At 37.9% G+C, this 18,611-nt stretch overlaps 1 protein-coding gene across 5 annotated transcripts in view; it reads left to right on the plus strand.

Moving 5' to 3' along the window:
- The window catches only part of Fbl6 (F-box and leucine-rich repeat protein 6), a 68,863-nt gene that overhangs the window by 39,443 nt on the left and 10,809 nt on the right, over positions 1-18,611 (plus strand). For all 5 annotated transcript variants that reach the window (XM_067776031.1, XM_067776035.1, XM_067776032.1 and 2 more), the window contains exons 3-5: positions 13,947-15,161; positions 16,036-16,413; positions 16,479-16,689. In XM_067776031.1, coding sequence (XP_067632132.1) covers positions 13,986-15,161; positions 16,036-16,413; positions 16,479-16,689 — 1,765 coding nt within the window. In that variant the 5' untranslated portion in view covers positions 13,947-13,985. The remainder of the gene's footprint in view (positions 1-13,946; positions 15,162-16,035; positions 16,414-16,478; positions 16,690-18,611) is intronic.

Here is an 18,611-nt window from a genome sequence, read left to right on the forward strand (position 1 = left end):
AATTTATACGATAAAATTTAACAAATATATTTTTATTATTAAAAAATTATAGAGAAATAAATGAGTTTTCAAATGTGTAAATTTATAGTTAAATACATTGAAAATTAGTTAGTATTAAAAATGAGCAAATGCTAGTGTCCTACATATAGGACACTAGGAAGATACGTATCTACAAGAACTATTTTTTGCAGGGGTCTCTCGCTTCATGAGGTTCTTGTTTTGTTGGAAGATGGTGAAGAAAACACTGGCGACATTGATGAAGTTGTTTTGTTTCCTCCAGTTAATGCAAACGACGAAGATTCTGGTGCTGAGGAAGCTTTTGGCGTAAATAATTTTCCATCTGCCCAACTGCAAGCGCCAGCAGAAATAAAATTTAGTGCAGCCGGGCCTGAAAGCTCATTCGATGAATCCGACGATAATATACCGTTATATATGTAGAACAACCGCATTTGATTTACCTGTATAACTCTAACATGGGAGGAGTGGACCGTTCTGACCAAAATATAAGCTTGTATAGGGCTTCAATCAGGGGCAAAAAATGGTACCTGCCTTTGCTAGCATTGATATGGCGCTCCAAAAAGCTTGGATCATACATCGCGAACGGGGCGGAAGTTTTGATCAACTGAGCTTTACCAAAAAGGCCATGCAAGTTGCTCCAAAGAAGCCGAGATTCGCTATGACCGTATGGATCATCATGTAGAGCCACAGGAAAAATAAACCCGATGTGGATTTTATTATTATTATTTATTTATTATTGCGGCGTTTTAAGCCTAAAACTTAGATTATTACAATTTGTAAGTACATTTTAATAGTAATAGGATTTCTAAAATTTGGGCCGTCGGAATGCATGCGATTCCGATCAGCACGGGAACTGGCGATCCCAACGGGTACGGAAACTTTGGTTTTGTTGCTGTTTTTGTTGTATTTATAGAACTACAACGAATTAACCAATTTTGTCTGTTTGTATGATTTAATCGGGAATTGCCCGTATTGCTTTTTTAAATGTATGAAAACATTTATTTGAAGCAATTTTTTAATTTTATAATTTATTTAATAATTTGGGAAAAATTTAAACAACGTGACATCAGGACGGATAAGGCGACAGCTGTTTCGATTATACCTTGTAAATCTCTTCAAAGCCTTTTCTCCCGGGAGTGGGAGTCGAACCCGCACCCCTACGATAGTTGAAATGGTTATAAACGCATTCAGCTACGTCATGCCTTAGTTGTTGACTCCCACTCCCGGGAGAAAAGGCTTTGAAGAGATTTACAAGGTATAATCGAAACAGCTGTCGCCTTATCCGTCCTGATGTCACGTTCTTTAAATTTTTCCCAAATTGTTAAATAAGTGTTTACAGTTGCTCAGTGAGAGAAGTGCTCATTGTCTTACACAGAAAATTACTAATTTTGAAAAATGCAAAATTATAACATACGATGAGTTAAAATTTATACGATAAAATTTAACAAATATATTTTTTTTATTAAAAAATTATAGAGAAATAAATGAGTTTTCAAATGTGTAAATTTATAGTTAAATACATTGAAAATTAGTTAGTATTAAAAATGAGCAAATGCTAGTGTCCTACATATAGGACACTAGGAAGATACGTATCTACAAGAACTATTTTTTGCAGGGGTCTCTCGCTTCATGAGGTTCTTGTTTTGTTGGTAGATGGTGAAGAAAACACTGGCGACATTGACGAAGTTGTTTTGTTTCCTCCAGTTAATGCAAACGACGAAGATTCTGGTGCTGAGGAAGCTTTTGGCGTAAATAATTTTCCATCTGCCCAACTGCAAGCGCCAGCAGAAATAAAATTTAGTGCAGCCGGGCCTGAAAGCTCATTCGATGAATCCGACGATAATATACCGTTATATATGTAGAACAACCGCATTTGATTTACCTGTATAACTCTAACATGGGAGGAGTGGACCGTTCTGACCAAAATATAAGCTTGTATAGGGCTTCAATCAGGGGCAAAATATGGTACCTGCCTTTGCTAGCATTGATATGGCGCTCCAAAAAGCTTGGATCATACATCGCGAACGGGGCGGAAGTTTTGATCAACTGAGCTTTACCAAAAAGGCCATGCAAGTTGCTCCAAAGAAGCCGAGATTCGCTATGACCGTATGGATCATCATGTAGAGCCACAGGAAAAATAAACCCGATGTGGATTTTATTATTATTATTTATTTATTATTGCGGCGTTTTAAGCCTAAAACTTAGATTATTACAATTTGTAAGTACATTTTAATAGTAATAGGATTTCTAAAATTTGGGCCATCGGAATGCATGCGATTCCGATCAGCACGGGAACTGGCGATCCCAACGGGTGAGTCCTGGAGTAATCTTATTGTGAGGTTGGAAATAACGTGTTCACAATCCTGCCCTACTCCAAGACTTATGAATACATAGTTTTATTATTTATGTTGTCGGAATGCAATAGATTCCGATCAACACATATCACTTGGAGCTCAGAGTTATAAGACACTTTTATTGGGAGGTTGGAAAGAACGTATTTCCAATCTGTCCTGTTCCAAAACTTAAGATTACACAGTTTTGTTATATATGCTGTCGGAATGCATTTGATTCCGGTCAACCCAAAAGCTAGCAGCTCAGCAGAATGAGCCACTTTTATCGGATGGTTGGAAAGGACGTGTTTCCAATCCTCCCTGCACCAGCTTTTATATAAACATAATTAATCATAATATATTATTGTTTTATTATTTTTGTTGGAATAGACCTGATTCTCATGAACCCTCCAACTGTTTGTCTGAGACGATGTTTTCGGTAACTCATCCCCAATTTAATTGCGAGCGATATATTTGATCTGACGCATAAGGTTCCTCTGTGTCTGTTTGGATTGCCCATGTACGCTCAAGGATCAGTAACATGAAATACAGATACAAAATATTTTATCTTATTGGAAGCGTTTTGCAATATTCTAATAAACTTTTTTTTAAAGTGTTTACGTTTTCACAATTTTTAACGTCATTGGGAAGTTCATTAAAGCATTTCAGGCCTTTGTAAAATATATTTTGCTAGTCCATTTCTGTTTTGAAAAGAGGTAATCTAAAATTTTTATTTTCCCTAATTATGTAAGAGTGGGTTTCATTCACATAAGCAAGTTTTTCACTTAGTTAGGCTGGTAATTTACCATGCTTGATATAAAATACAAATTTCATACTATGCTAAAATATCAACTGTTTCACACTCAACCAGTTTAGTGTGCCGATCATACTCTTTATGGAAGTGTCGTACCTCATTTTCAATATAAATCTCATAGCTTTGTTTTGCATAATTTGTAACCTGTCTACTTGTGTTTCATTGGCAATAAAGAATATTGTAGGGCAATATAAGAAGTGCGGTTCTATGATGGATCTATAAACTTTCAATTTATATTTCTTACTAATAAGTTTACATGATCTCTTCCAAAATCCAATTTGTTTTGCCCATTTTGGCAACAATATAATCAATATGATCCGTAAACCTCAGTTTATTGTCAACCAGGATCCCTACCCAACAAACATTTAGGTTAGAAAACGATTAGAAGACGAATCGAATTCTAATGTATTTCTCTAAGGTAGAAGGTTAGAGGACGATGTGCGAAACTGTCGCGAATTATAGTATTCTCGACAAAAAAGGGACTTCGTTCTCGATATCGAGAAAAGGGTTAGAATTCTAGTCGAATTCTAACGTCAAATTCAAATGAGTTTTTAATGTGAATTTTGAAGTGATACGCAATTAAGTTCAATTATTTAAATTCAACGAAATTTTCATTGTTTCATTGTATCAAACACGTTTATTTGGTTATAATCTTATGTATTAATAATGAACATATTTCAAAGGCTTTTTAATTATAATAAATTAAAACCGTACTTAAAGATTGAGCTCAGCGTTGGTTTGAGGTACGGATGAGGAAGCGTTTTTTTCATGCCATTCAAATATCACATCAATAATCTGCTCGTTTTCCCTTTTTAACTTTTTTTGATTTATTTTCACTTACTAGTATTTATTATTATAAATAAAAAATCTTATTTCGCAACTTGTAATATTTCCACTATTTTTATTTTGTTTGTATAACAGTAAGAAATCACTCATTTTCATATCATGCAAATAATCGATAACTGTGACAATAATCATAATATCGCATTTCTAGTGTCATTCGAATCATTTCACAGTCGAATTCTAACCTAGTTTTCGATTCGAAATGCATTAGAGAACTACATTAGAATTCTAATGTAAAATTACAATATTTCTCTAACGTTAGAAACTGTGTTTTCTGGGTAAGTACTTAAATATTTTCACATCCTCAATGCTCGTATTCATTATTTTTAGATCTAAATTAAGTGATTCTCTATTGGTCGTCCTAGATAAAACCACGAACTTAGTTTTGTTAACGTTAAGCTTGAGTTTATTAATGCAAAGCCATCTAAACAATGAGTCCAGATCTTCTTGCATTTTGCTCCTAGCTATTGAAATATTCGTTTCATTTACTTCAAGTAGCACATTATCTGCAAACAGCCTAATTTTACTATATTTCAGTGCCGATGATATATCGTTTATGTAAATGTTGAAGAAGATTGGTGCTAATACCGACCCTTGTGGTAAGCCTATGTCCACTTGTGCCTCGGATGAGACTACTGACTCGATGGTTGTTCTTTGTTTCCGGTCTAATAATAAGCTACCAAACCACTGCAACTCATTTTTCCTTATACCAATTTTTTGTAGCTTATCGAACATTATATTCCTATCAATTGTTTCGAACGCTCTTTTCAGGTCAATGAAAACTGCTACTATATTGTAATGAATTTAGGGAAATTCCGCTTATTTGCAACGTATCGCTAAACTGTTGAATAAAACACTCCAATATTCTGTATTACAAAATGGTCTTTATTACACTACTCTGAAAGTACTACGCAATTAAACTTCACTTCGCAACTGATAGCGTGCTTAAATCAAACTGATTGCTCATGCCTCAGCTTATGCTGCTTTTATACTCTTTGGTTTCCTCGTTCGCATACTTCTTGGCGTTTCTTCTTCTAGAATTTACTACTTAGTTACCAGCTATAAACTACAGATGCACGTTTATAGCTTCTCGCATGGCAATAGGCGCGATGATTGCATACTTTTGTGAGTATCTCAGAAATATGCATGTGTATGTGTGAGAACTACTTTGCTGATGATTGCATACTTTTGTGAGTATCTCTCCTCTGCTGTATGTACATATGTGTAGACATTATGATTGATTTGTTTATGTACATACCCGTGACTGCTTAGTATCGGCTTAGAGATGATAGTATTCCTTAGTGTTGCTAATATTCGTCACAATATGTTTTTTTAAACTCAGTTCTTCTTTCCAGCTAGATATGACGTAATTTAACGCCGTCTCGCAAGAGTGCCTTTCTCGGAAACCGGATTGTTCCTTTATAAGGATTTTATTATTTTCCAAGTACTTAACCAGTTGATTTTTTATTACAATTTCCAGAATTTTTTCTATGTTCGGCAATGTATTTATTGGTCTTAGTTCCTCTGCCATTATTGAGTCTTTTATTTTCCTAATTGGTACTATTGTCAAAATTTTCCACATGTCTGGCACAATTCCAGTAGCCATGGATTTGTTTATAGCCTTTGCATAGAAGAAACCCATGTACGATACCGAATCTTTAATTACGCCTTCTGAAAGTTAATTTTCCCCCCAGTTTTATCATTTTACAAGATGTGTAAAATGCAATATTGGAGTACATACCAAGTGTTTTGTAAACTTCCATTCCAATAAATAAAAATATGTTTTTATCCCTTATATTCCTAATGTTCTATATATAGGACACCTCTAAAATAATAAAATTTTTTTTTGTTTTTTTTTTAAGTATCAGAGTTTCTTTCTATACGGTTTTAAACAGACATTTCCAAAAAAAATTAAAAAGTTTTCGCCTGAGTAACTTTTAGGGTTATCTGGGTTAAATAAATATAATAGCACCACCGGTCAACGTCGATTTTATTATCCATTGACTATAAAATGGAGGTGGAAAAACTTTTTTTTTTGTCGTCCAGAAGAAATAAAAATGCCAAACAAATCATTATTTTTCTGCAATCATCACGATCAGTGTTTCTTCTTACGCACTGTAGGCTAACATCTGAACGCCAATTCTTCGTTACTGTAATACGTCTTTGGAACTCCCTACCCGAAGTCTACGACTCTTTAGTAATGCTCTGCACTTCAAAAAAGGGCTAACACCTTTTTTAATGACTTAAGCTGGAAATCAACTTGTTGCGCTTACTGTATTTTTATCCTCAGCGTGCTTTGCACACAGAGTATATTAACTTTGATTGGATAACGGTTGGTTGTACAGGTATAAAGGAATTGAGATAGATATAGACTTCCATATATCAAAATCATCAGTATCGAAAAAATATTTGATTGAGCCATGTCCGTCCGTCCGTCTGTCCGTCAACACGATAACTTGAGTAAATTTTGAGGTATCTTGATGAAATTTGGTATGTAGGTTCCTGGGCACACATCTCAGACCGCTATTTAAAATGAACGATATCGGACTATAACCACGCCGACTTTTTCGATATCGAAAATTTCGAAAAACTGAAAAAAATGCGACAATTCATTACCAAAGCGATGAAACTTGGTAGGTGAGTTGACCCTATGACGCGGAATAGAAAATTGGTAAAATTTTGGACAATGGGCGTGGCACCGCACACTTTTAAAAGAAGGTAATTTAAAAGTTTTGCAAGCTGTAATTTGGCAATCGTTGAAGATATCATGATGAAATTTGGCAGGGACGTTACCCCTATTACTATATGTGTGCTAAATAAAAATTAGCAAAATCGGATAACGAACACACCCACATAAAAAAAAATTTGGACTCAAATTTTAACAAAAAATTTAATATCTTCACAGTATATAAGTAAATTATGTCAACATTCAACTCCATTAATGATATGGTGCAACAAAATACAAAAATAAAAGAAATTTTCAAAATGGGCGTGGCTTCGCCCTTTTTCATTTAATTTGTCTAGAATACTTTTAATGCCATAAGTTGAACAAAAATTTACGAATCCCTGTGAAATTTGGTAAGGGCATAGCTTCTATGACGATAACTGTTTTCTGTGAAAATGGGCGGAATCGGTTGATGCCACGCCCAGTTTTTATACACAGTCGACCGTCTGCCCTTCCGCTCGGCCGTTAACACGATAAATTGAGCAAAAATGGATATATCTTTACTAAACTTAGTTCACGTACTTATATGAACTCGCTTTATCTTGGTTTAAAAAATTGCCGAAATCCGACTATGACCACGCCCACTTTTTTAATATCGAAAATTACGAAAAAAGAAAAAAATCCCATAATTCTATACCAAATACGAAAAAAGGGATGAAACGTGGTGATTGGATTGGTTTTTTGACGCAAAATATAACTTTAGAAAAAACTTTGTAAAATGGTTGTGACACCTACCATATTAAGTAGAAGAAAATGAAAAAGTTCTGCAGGGCGAAATGAAAAGCCCTTGGAATCTTGGCAGGAATACTGTTCGTGGTATTACATATATAAATAAATTAGCGGTACCCGACAGATGATGTTCTGGGTCACCCTGGTCCACATTTTGGTCGATATCTCTAAAACGCCTTCACATATACAACTAAGGGCCACTCCCTTTTAAAACCCTCTTTAATACCTTTAATTTGATACCCATATCGTACAAACGCATTCTAGAGTCACCCATGGTCCACTTTTATGACGATTTTTCGAAAAAGCGTCCACCTATAGAACTATGGCCCACTCCCTTTTAAAATACTCATTAACACCTTTCATTTGATACCCATATCGTACAAATACATTCTAGAGTTACCCCTGGTCCACCTTTATGGCGATATCTGGAAAAGGCATCCACCTATAGAACTAAGGCCCACTTCCTTTTAAAATACTCATTAACACCTTTCATTTGATACCCATATCGTACAAACACATTCTAGAGTCACCCCTGGTCCACCTTTATGGCGATTTTTCGAAAAAGCGTCCACCTATAGAACTATGGCCCACTCCCTCTTAAAATACTCATTAACACCTTTCATTTGATACCCATATCGTACAAACACATTCTAGAGTCACCCCTGGTCCACCTTAATGACGATATCTCGAAAAGGCATCCACCTATAGAACTAAGGCCCACTTCCTTTTAAAATACTCATTAACACCTTTCATTTGATACCCATATCGTACAAACACATTCTAGAGTCACCCCTGGTCCACCTTTATGGCGATATCTCGAAAAGGCATCCACCTATAGAACTAAGGCCCACTTCCTTTTAAAATACTCATAAACATCTTTCGTTTGATACCCATATCGTACAAACACATTCTAGAGTCACCCCTGGTCAACCTTTATGGCGATATATCGAAAAGGCGTCCACCTATAAAACTAAGGCCCACTTCTTTTTAAAATACTCATTAACACCTTTCATTTGATACCCATATCGTACAAACACATTCTAGAGTCACCCCTGGTCCACCTTTATGGCGATATCTCGAAAAGACATCCACCTATAGAACTAAGGCCCACTTGCTTTTAAAATACTCATTAACACCTTTTATGTGATACCCATATCGTACAAACACATTCTAGAGTCCCCTGGTCCACCTTTATGGCGATATCTCGAAAAGGCGTACACCTATAGAACTAAGGCCCACTTCCTTTTAAAATACTCATAAACACCTTTCGCTTGATACCCATATCGTACAAACATATTCTAGAGTCACCCCTGATCCACCTTTATGGCGATATCTCGAAAAGGCATCCACCTATAGAACTAAGGCCCAATTCTTTTTAAAATACTCATTACCACCTTTTATGTGATACCCATATCGTACAAACACATTCTAGAGTCCCCTGGTCCACCTTTATGGCGATATCTCGAAAAGGCGTCCACCTATAGAACTAAGGCCCACTTCCTTTTAAAATACTCATAAACACCTTTCGTTTGATACCCATATCGTACAAACACATTCTAGAGTCACCCCTGATCCACCTTTATGGCGATATCTCGAAAAGGCATCCACCTATAGAACTAAGGCCCAATTCTTTTTAAAATACTCATTACCACCTTTTATGTGATACCCATATCGTACAAACACATTCTAGAGTCCCCTGGTCCACCTTTATGGCGATATCTCGAAAAGGCGTCCACCTATAGAACTAAGGCCCACCTCCTTTTAAAATACTCATTAACACTTTTCATTTGATACCCATATCGTACAAACGCATTCTAGAGTCCCCTGGTCCACCTTTATGGCGATATCTCGAAAAGGCGTCCACCTATAGAACTAAGGCCCACTTCCTTTTAAAATACTCATTAACACCTTTCATTTGATACCCATATCGTACAAACGCATTCTAGAGTCACCCCTGGTCCACCTTTATGGCGATATCTCGAAAAAGCATCCCTATAGAACTAAGGCCCACTCGCTTTTAAAATACTCCTTATTACCTTCCATTTCATACCCATGTCATACAAACACATTCCAGGGTTACCCTAGGTTCATTTTCCTACATGTTGATTTTCCCTTATTTTGTCTCCAAAGCTCTCAGCTTAGTATGTAATGTGCGGTTACGGCCGAACTTAGCCTTCCTTACTTGTTACTAATGGAAATGCATTTAATTAAGCAATGTTAAAATGTTCATTACTAACTCCCTTTTCCTTTCTCTGTGTTTTCTTTGCTAACAAATACTCACCCCTATTCTGCATTACAAGTCCGTTTCAGTTCTCCGCTCCGCTTGAACTTAAAGTGGGTATCCTGAGTTCCGCTTCAATTGAAAGAAGAAGAGGAAGAATGAACGAATTTTCGAAATCAGCTGTTTGTGGAGAAATTGATGAAATTAGAACACAACAAAATAAAGAAATTTTTTGAAAAATTTATAAATTAGTGAATATTTCGTAATTTAACATTTATTTAATATAAATAAATTATGGAAACATTAGCCGTTGCAGCTTTAATTTAAGAGGAGGACAATGCGTCCCACAATGTAGACATGAGAGTGGAAAGACGGAGATTTAGGGACATGAGTGATCCATTCAGGATCAGCGATGAATTGTAAGTTGGTGCTGGAAGTGCTAAACCCTCATTCATGTTAAATATTTTTAAATTAAAAAAAAAAAAAAACTTTACGTTAAATTAAAACGCATTTAAGTATGTCTTGGATATAGTTGCAGATATAGTTCCGAGAAATTCTTTGAGTTCCTTAACATCAATTTACTGCGTAATGGCTGCTTTGAGGTTTTTTGCTGAAGGCAGCTACCAGCATAGTGTTGGTACAGATTACGATGTGGCGATGGGTCAGTCAATCGCTTCCAAGTCACTATCCTATTTTCTGGATGTAATGGAGCGACGGCTTTGTCCAGAGTGGATAAAATTTCAAACCAGTGAGGAGGAAACACTGCAAGCGAAGCAAGAGTTTTATACTAAGGCTGCCTTTCCAGGTGCAGTAATGTGCCTAGATGGAACACATATTAAAATAACTTGTGGATGTTTCTAAACCCGTCAGCCCAATGACCCTCTCCTTAATGAGACTGATTCTCCTCAAACGGCATTGTCCACCACCAGTTTTCAACATTTCCTTTTTGTGGGACGACATCTTCTTCTTTACATAGCACTTCCAATCAAATCACGTCTGCAAGAATCATTACAAGTATTAGGAAAACATAAGTTATTTTCAGCATAACCTTACCTTTCTCCATAATTTCGCTTCTTACATTCAATGCCGATGCAACCTCTTTCCAAAACGCCTTCTTCTTTAGGCCTTTTTGAGAAACCTTGTGCAATTTTTTTTTTGTTGACACCATTTCCAAAAATTTTTATATCCAGCTGAGCAGAGCTCACAGAGTATATTAACTTTGTTCGCATTACGGTAATCCGTAACGGCATAAACTAATCAAGATAGATATAGACTTCTATATATCAAAATGATCTGGGCGAAAAAAGAAATTCATTTAGCCATGCCCGTCCGTCCGTAAATTTTGAGGTATCTTGATGAAATTTGGCATGTACGTTCCTGGACGCTCATCACAGATTGCTATTAAAATGAACGAAATCGGACTACAACCACGCCCACTTTTTCGATATCGAAAATTTCGAAAAACCGAAAAAGTGCGATAATTCATTACCAAAGACGGATAAAGCGATGAAACTTGGTAAGTGCGTTGACCTTATAACGCAAAATAGAAAATTAGTAAAATTTTGGACAACGGGCGTGGCACCGCCCACTTTTAAAAGATGGTAATTTAAAAGTTTTGCAAGCTGTAATTTCACAGTCGTTGAAGATATCATGATGAAATTTGGCAGGCACGTTACTCCTATTACTATATGTGTGCTCAATAAAAATTAGCAAAATCGGATGACGAACACGCCCACCTTTAAAAAAACAAAATACAAAAATAAAAGAAAATTTCAAAATGGGCGTGGCTCCGCCCTTTTTCATTTAGTTCGTCTAGAATACTTTTAATGCCATAAGTCGACCAAAAATTTAGCAATCTTTGTGGTAGGGGCATATATTCTATGACGATAACTGTTTTCTGTCAAAATGGGTGAAATCGGTTGAAGCCACGCCCAGTTTTTATACACAGTCGACCTTCTGTCCTTCCGCTCGGCCGTTATCAAGATAACTTGAGCAAAAATCGATATATCTTTACTAAACTTAGTTCACGTACTTATCTGAACTCACTTTATCTTGGTATAAAAAATGGCTGAAATCCGAATATGACCACGCCCACTTTTCCGATATCGAAAATTACGAAAAATGAAAAAAATCCCATAATTCTATACCAAATATGAAAAAACAGATGAAAGATGGTAATTGGATTGGTTTATTGACGCAAAATATAACTTTAGAAAAAACTTTGTAAAATGGGTGTGACACCTACCATATTAAGTAGAAGAAGATGAAAAAGTTCTGCAGGGCGAAATCAAAAGCCCTTGTATAGAAATAAATTAGCGGTACCCGACAGATGTTGTTCTGGATCACCCTGGTCCACATTTTCATCGATACCTCGAAAACGCCTTCACATATACAACTAAGGGCCACTCCCTTTTAAAACCCTCATTGATACCCATATCGTACAAACATATTCTAATAGAGTCACCCCTGGTCCACCCTTATGGCGATATCTCGAAAAGGCGTCCACCTATAGAACTAAGGCCCATTACGTTTTAAATAATCATTAACACCTTTCATTGGATACACATATCATACAAACACATTCCAGTGTTACCCTAGGTTCATTTTCCTATATGGTTATTTTCCCTTATTTTGTCTCCAAAGCTCTCAGCTGAGTATGTAATGTTCGGTAACCTTCCTTACTTGTTTATCGTAATTCGGTCAGGTTTGCCTGGTTATCTTGCAATTGGAGTACCAGTAGGTGACTGCTAACTCCTTCATGCATGGTTCTTCGACCTAACTTCGCTGCCTTCAGCAGCGCCCCTGCTTTCTCGTTGCCCTCGATAATGATACCCAGCTGCTCGAAGTTAAAGGGGACAATATCATGGCTAATAAGCAGTTTCTGTTAAGATCTCGCTGTAAATAGTGTTTAATAATTTAAAACTAGGTCAATAAAATATCTGATGGGATTGAATAGTGTTGGCCAATTGCTTCAGAACTCGCAAACAATTGCATGCTGCCGCAATAGTAGCGAAAATCCAGAGCCGTAATAAAATCCTCAAATCTCTTGCTGGCAGTACTTGGGGGAAATACAAAGAAACGCTCATTACCACATACAAAGTAATTGGCCAGCCGAGTGCATACTACGCGTCCCCTATATGGTCGCCAAGCATAAAAACTACTCACTGGAAGAAGCTACAGGCCTACCAAAATACTGCTGTCAGAACCGCCAGGGGCTGTCTCCTTATGTACCCAGAACACCATTTACATAATGAGGCGAGAATATTCCCCATCAGGGAGAGAAATGAGATGCTAACCAAACAGTTCCTGTTGAATACCCAGAAACCTGGGCATCCCAGCAGACATCTCATTGATGAGCCAACACCGCCTAGGGGCTTAAGGAGTCATCTCCGTAAGCAATATGAGGAAATACGGCACCTGAGAACTCAGCCGTATGAAGCCAAAAACACACAAGCAGGTCCTCAGCGAACTCCACAAACAGGCGTCGGACCTTTATGACAGGAATTGCCCGGTGAATCCAGTGCTCAAAGAACAGTACCCAAAACATGCGGAAGAGGAACGCACACTCCCCAGGGAAATACGAGTCACTCTAGCTCAACTTCGATCTGGATACTGTAACAGGTTAAACTCTTACCTATCCAGAATTGCAAGGTGTCCCACATGACACCAACCATCTCTTTAATTGTAATGTGGAAGAAACGCCTCTAACACCCCTCTCATTATGGTCCACCCCTGTTGAAACTGCAAGTTTCCTTGGACTCCCGTTAGAGGATATTGATGACAGTTTGTGATCTGTCGCACCTCTTGGACAGTACCCAAAACTTGCGGAAGAGGAACGCACACTCCCCAGGGAAACACGAGTCACTCTAGCTCAACTTCGATCTGGATACTGTAACAGGTTAAACTCTTACCTATCCAGAATTGCAATGTGTCCCACATGACACCAACCATCTCTTTAATTGTAATGTGGAAGCAACGCCTCTAACACCCCTCTCATTATGGTCCACCCCTGTTGAAACTGCAAGTTTCCTTGGACACCCGTTAGAGGATATTGATGACAATTTGTGATCGGTCGCACCTATTGGATGGGGCGAAGCACTGCTACAACAACAACAACGTAAGTCTTACCATAAGCTTGGCGTGAACTATTGCTCCCAAAAGTTATAAGGCTTTGCTGACAAATTCAAGGGAAAATTTATTCTCATTTCATAGTTATTGTAATTGTTCTTTGCTGTTTAACTAATAGATGTGTTATAATTGTTTTAGTTTTAGATTATTTATTTGGCTTAAAAACAACCTTCTAAAATGGAAATAGAACATATTTCGGCGAGTCCATCTAATAGTAGCGATGATACTGCAATACAACAACAACAAAGAGAATCTCAGATATCTATTGTGCCGAAAGATATTTCCAAAGTTTCAAATGACGGAGAGAATAAAAGCAAGCAAAAAAATAACAAAGCTAAAGCAGAACCAAGAGAAGGCAAAACAAGACATATGCTATATAATAATGCAGGAACCGAAAATCCCCTGAGTGGTACTTGTGCGACCGAAGATACACGCGATTACAATATAGCTGATAGCTTATCTAAACCGCTGAAAAGCAAAACAAATATCGCAAGTGGTAGCGTAAAAACGAATCACGCTAAGAAAAATAATAAACACGAAGTAAATGCGGCTGCTTCTAATAAGGAACCTGATTGTACCGCGAATATTTGGAAAGAACCAAAAGGGACAGCAATTGATACAAATGCTTTAATTACATTAAACAACTCCCAGCACACTGCTGGTGTTGACAATGATGAAGGTGAGGATGATGACAGCCAAAAAGAAGATACATCAATGGCATCTGATAACATTGACAATTCTCGTTCACCATTAATACAGTCCCAAACGCCGCCAATCAGACAGCCAGCACCAAGAAAAACAGAACAAGCAACAACAAAAAGTGCATCTATTATGCAGGCAATGGGGGTAGCCGCGTCTATAGTTGTTGCCGCTGCTGGTATAAATGCTACCATTCCAGATACAATAATCTCTCCACCCAAGTCAGATACAACACAAACAGATGATGCTAACACAGCAACATCTTCTTCACCAGCATCAGACTCACAATTATCTCCAGGCGCTGTAGTTGGTGCAAGAGTAACAGGCTCAGAAGTCTTAGCATCAGCAGCTATATTACAAGTAGCTACTGAAAATACACAAAAATCAGGAGCTATAGCTACTAATGATACTGCATCTAAATCAGCTACAAAAAGATCAGCTTCGGCAAGTAGCAGCGCGGTAAAGAACGATGAGGATGCTGGTGGTGGTGGTAAACGCGTCGTACAACCTATAAATGTGATTGCTAATGGTACCATACCCAAGTCAAGCGGGAAACCGCATATGTTGGCCATGAATAAAAAGTTAAAAGAAAAGGCGGCACGTACTCCAAGACAACGTAAACAAAAACCCATAGTGCCGATATATGAAAGCGAGGTGTGTATTTATTGACTTATACTATTATAAATTCACTGTGCGATAGCCAAAACGAAACACTAGGTTTCAATACTATTATAAATTCACTGTGCGATAGCCAAAACGAAACACTAGGTTTCACCACCAGCGGGTTAGGGGGTAGGTATGCCTGTCGTAAGAGGCGACTAAAATACCAAATAGATTCAAGGGGTTCTGTAGCGCAATCCTTTCAGGTTGCCAGCGCAATATATACCTTCTCCAAACCCAATTGTCAACCTCACCTATCCGTGGCGAATCCTGTTACATTAACAACCGAGGCTCTGGCGATAGGGGGTGGGAGGGCGGTATGGCCTAGAAGGACGCATGTGGTCATAACAAGTCGTCCCGAGATGGTGTTGTTGTTGTATTAACGATAATGATACTCCCCGAAGGCTTTGGTGAGTTTTATCGATGTTGATGGTCCTTTGCCGGATATAGTCCGGTACGTTCCGGTAACAAAGCAACATTAAGGTACTAGCCCGACCATCTCGGGAACGATTTATATGACAACATTAAAACTTCAAGGCCATCCCTCCCCCTAGTTCCATGAGGAGCTTGGGGTCGCCAGAGCCTCGTCTGTTAATGAAACAGGATTCGACGCGGGTAGGTGAGGTTGACAATTGGGTTGGAGAAGCTATATATTGCGCTGGCAACCCCCGAGATGGTCGGGCTTGGTACCAAAACGTACAGGATCTGCAACCGGCGAAGGACCATCAGCATCGATAACACTCCCCAAGACCTTCGGGGAGTGTCCTTATCGCTACAACAACAACAAGCACTAGGTTTCCATTTTATCGCGCAGTGCACTTATTTCCTCAAAGTAGAAGATTAAAATTTTTTTGTATATTCGTTTTAGTTAAGCGACAATAAAACAGGAATCAAATTATGCATAAAAAAATCAGATTCATCGGGCAACTTGTCTGCCTCAGCCGGTGCTGCTACACCGCCTATGACTGGCGTCAGATCAACATCATCTGCTTCTAATGCCGCCTCAACAGCTTCTGGTAAGCAAACATCACGTAAACGCTCAAGAAAAGCAAAATCAAAAGCGCGTCTTGATAGCGATGAAAGCGATATTGAGTTAACAAGCGGTGGGAAGCGTGGTAAAAAAGATAAGAGCGTTGGTCAAAAGAAAGTCTCAGCTACTAGCGTGGAAGAGCAGGGCGAAAAATATCGTGCTTCGGTTGAGCAAGGTGATTGGGGTGCGCGTATACCACAAGAAATATTATACAAGGTAAATAAACTGAAAATTCTTTCTACATAAATACATATTCATATAGATATTCAAATAAATTTCAGATTTTCGAAATACTAATCGATCGAGAAGGTTGCTTGCCAACACTTTGTCGGCTCGGGCGCGTTTGTTCGTTATGGCGAAATGTATCGCTGACGCCAACATTGTGGAAAAGTATGGATTTATCTGCATGGATAAAGGAAAAGTACCGCACCGAGTTGAAATTGAAATGGTTCGTCGATAATCGATGCAGCGAATGCACAGATTTAAATGTTGGTTAGTAGATACACTGCTTTTTTCAGGGACCCAAAGAGTGTAGCAAGTGTGCCAAAAGACAAAAAATTACCAAAAATCAGAGAAAACATCACAAGGCATATTAAAATTGATTTTGCTGGAAAACTACGAGCTCAAAACTTTTCTAAATAAAAAAAATAAAATTTTGATAAATCGATTTTTTTGTTAAATTGTGATACTGAAGTATATTTTCCAGAGTTTAAATTAGCCGATTGATATAAGACTTATAGAGCAAGAGCCCGTGACTGCCAGACCTTCGTCATTTTATAAAAGCTGAAATTTCGTCAGTGCATACTTCCAACTGAAGCAGGATCGTTGGTCTATTATAAAACTTGAGTCATAGTGGCTATAATAGATATCGGGCAAAAACTTTGCAGAAAAAGAAATTTTATAAAGACTGAGTTTCATATATGTGACCCGGCCTATGAAAAGGTGGCTTATGACTCAAAAAAGAAATTGCGAGAAACAGCTGTTAAAGATAAACAATGCATTTCTTCAGTTTCTTAGTAGTTTTTCTTTTGCATTATGAACAGTCATGCACAAAAGGCAACCAAAAATGGCAAACGAGCATAAATGAGATAAGTTCGTGTGTGTATATAAAGAGCCATGTTTTTTTCAATGCAAAGCGCAAACCAGTTTCTGGCCGAAAAAGAATCGTGTGAGTGCTCAGATTTAAAAGCAATGCTGAACGAGTAGCACGTGTGTCGCTTGTGAATAATGTCTGTCGAAGAAGAATTTAGCGAGGTTTTTCAAACATATTTCTGTGAAAACGAAGAGAACGATGATGATTCTTTCGATGATGTTGGTATCAATTACGAGGACGAACTACAAGCATTGTTTCAAGCTGAATTGGAATTGGATGAAAATATTTTTACAGTGGACTTGTGTATTACAGATAACGAAGAAAAGGAACTGGTAAATAAATTTATTTCGCTAGATTAAAAATAAATGTAAGGCGCGATAACCTCCGAAGAGATCTAAGGCCGAGCTTCTCTTCCAATTTGCGTCGTGCTCCTCTTGATTTTCCTTACAAATTGGCCGGACGGGACCTACATGATTTTATGCCGACTCCGAACGGCATCTGCAAGGCAGATGAGTTTTCACAGAGAGATTTTCATGGCATAAATACACCCGGAGCGCTTGCCAAACACTGCCGAGGGGCGACCCCGCTTAGAAAAATTTTCTTCTAATTGAAAAACCTTATTTCTTCTATTTTTGATGTTGCTTTGCCCGGGGTTTGAACCCAGGGCATCCGGTGTGGTAGGCGGAGCACGCTACCATCACACCACGGTGGCCGCCACCGTAAGATTGCTGTAATAATAAATGCCAAAATATTATACGCGAAAGATGATAGAAACTGCAAGAAATAACTATCTAGAATTATCAAAACATGAACTTGATTTGGTTATACTGAGAGCCATATCGAATCAGCAATGATGTGCACAGACAAAGTGCATCGTACAATCGTCACCAGGTGGCCATAATTCAGCTGTTTCGTCGAAAAAAAGTCGTTTGGTATGAATGGAATAGTTATTTTAAACCATTCTACAAGCCACTTAAAGGATTACACAAGTCCACCATTTTGTAATGGGCAAAAACTCTTTGAAAACTTTGCTGACAGTAAAGATGTTGAATCATTTCAACTGTCATTAATCCCAGTTGATGACACCATGCCCGATATTATTCACCCAATCGATTTATCTCTGCAGCGTCTGTGGTATATTTATCAGAATCTCAGACGCTTGGTTTTAGACCCCACGAATGCGGATATTTTGGTTCCATTGCCAGCGAAAAAAATGCTATCAAACAAATCTGAGGATGCTTCACCAGCCACCAAAGTGGCATCGAAGGAACCAAAGGCTTCGTCGTCAAAACTTAAACCGAAGAAGTCTGTAGCTTCATCT

The sequence above is a fragment of the Eurosta solidaginis genome, chromosome 3 (genome assembly GCF_040869045.1).
Source record: "Eurosta solidaginis isolate ZX-2024a chromosome 3, ASM4086904v1, whole genome shotgun sequence".
Lineage (NCBI taxonomy): Eukaryota > Metazoa > Arthropoda > Insecta > Diptera > Tephritidae > Eurosta > Eurosta solidaginis.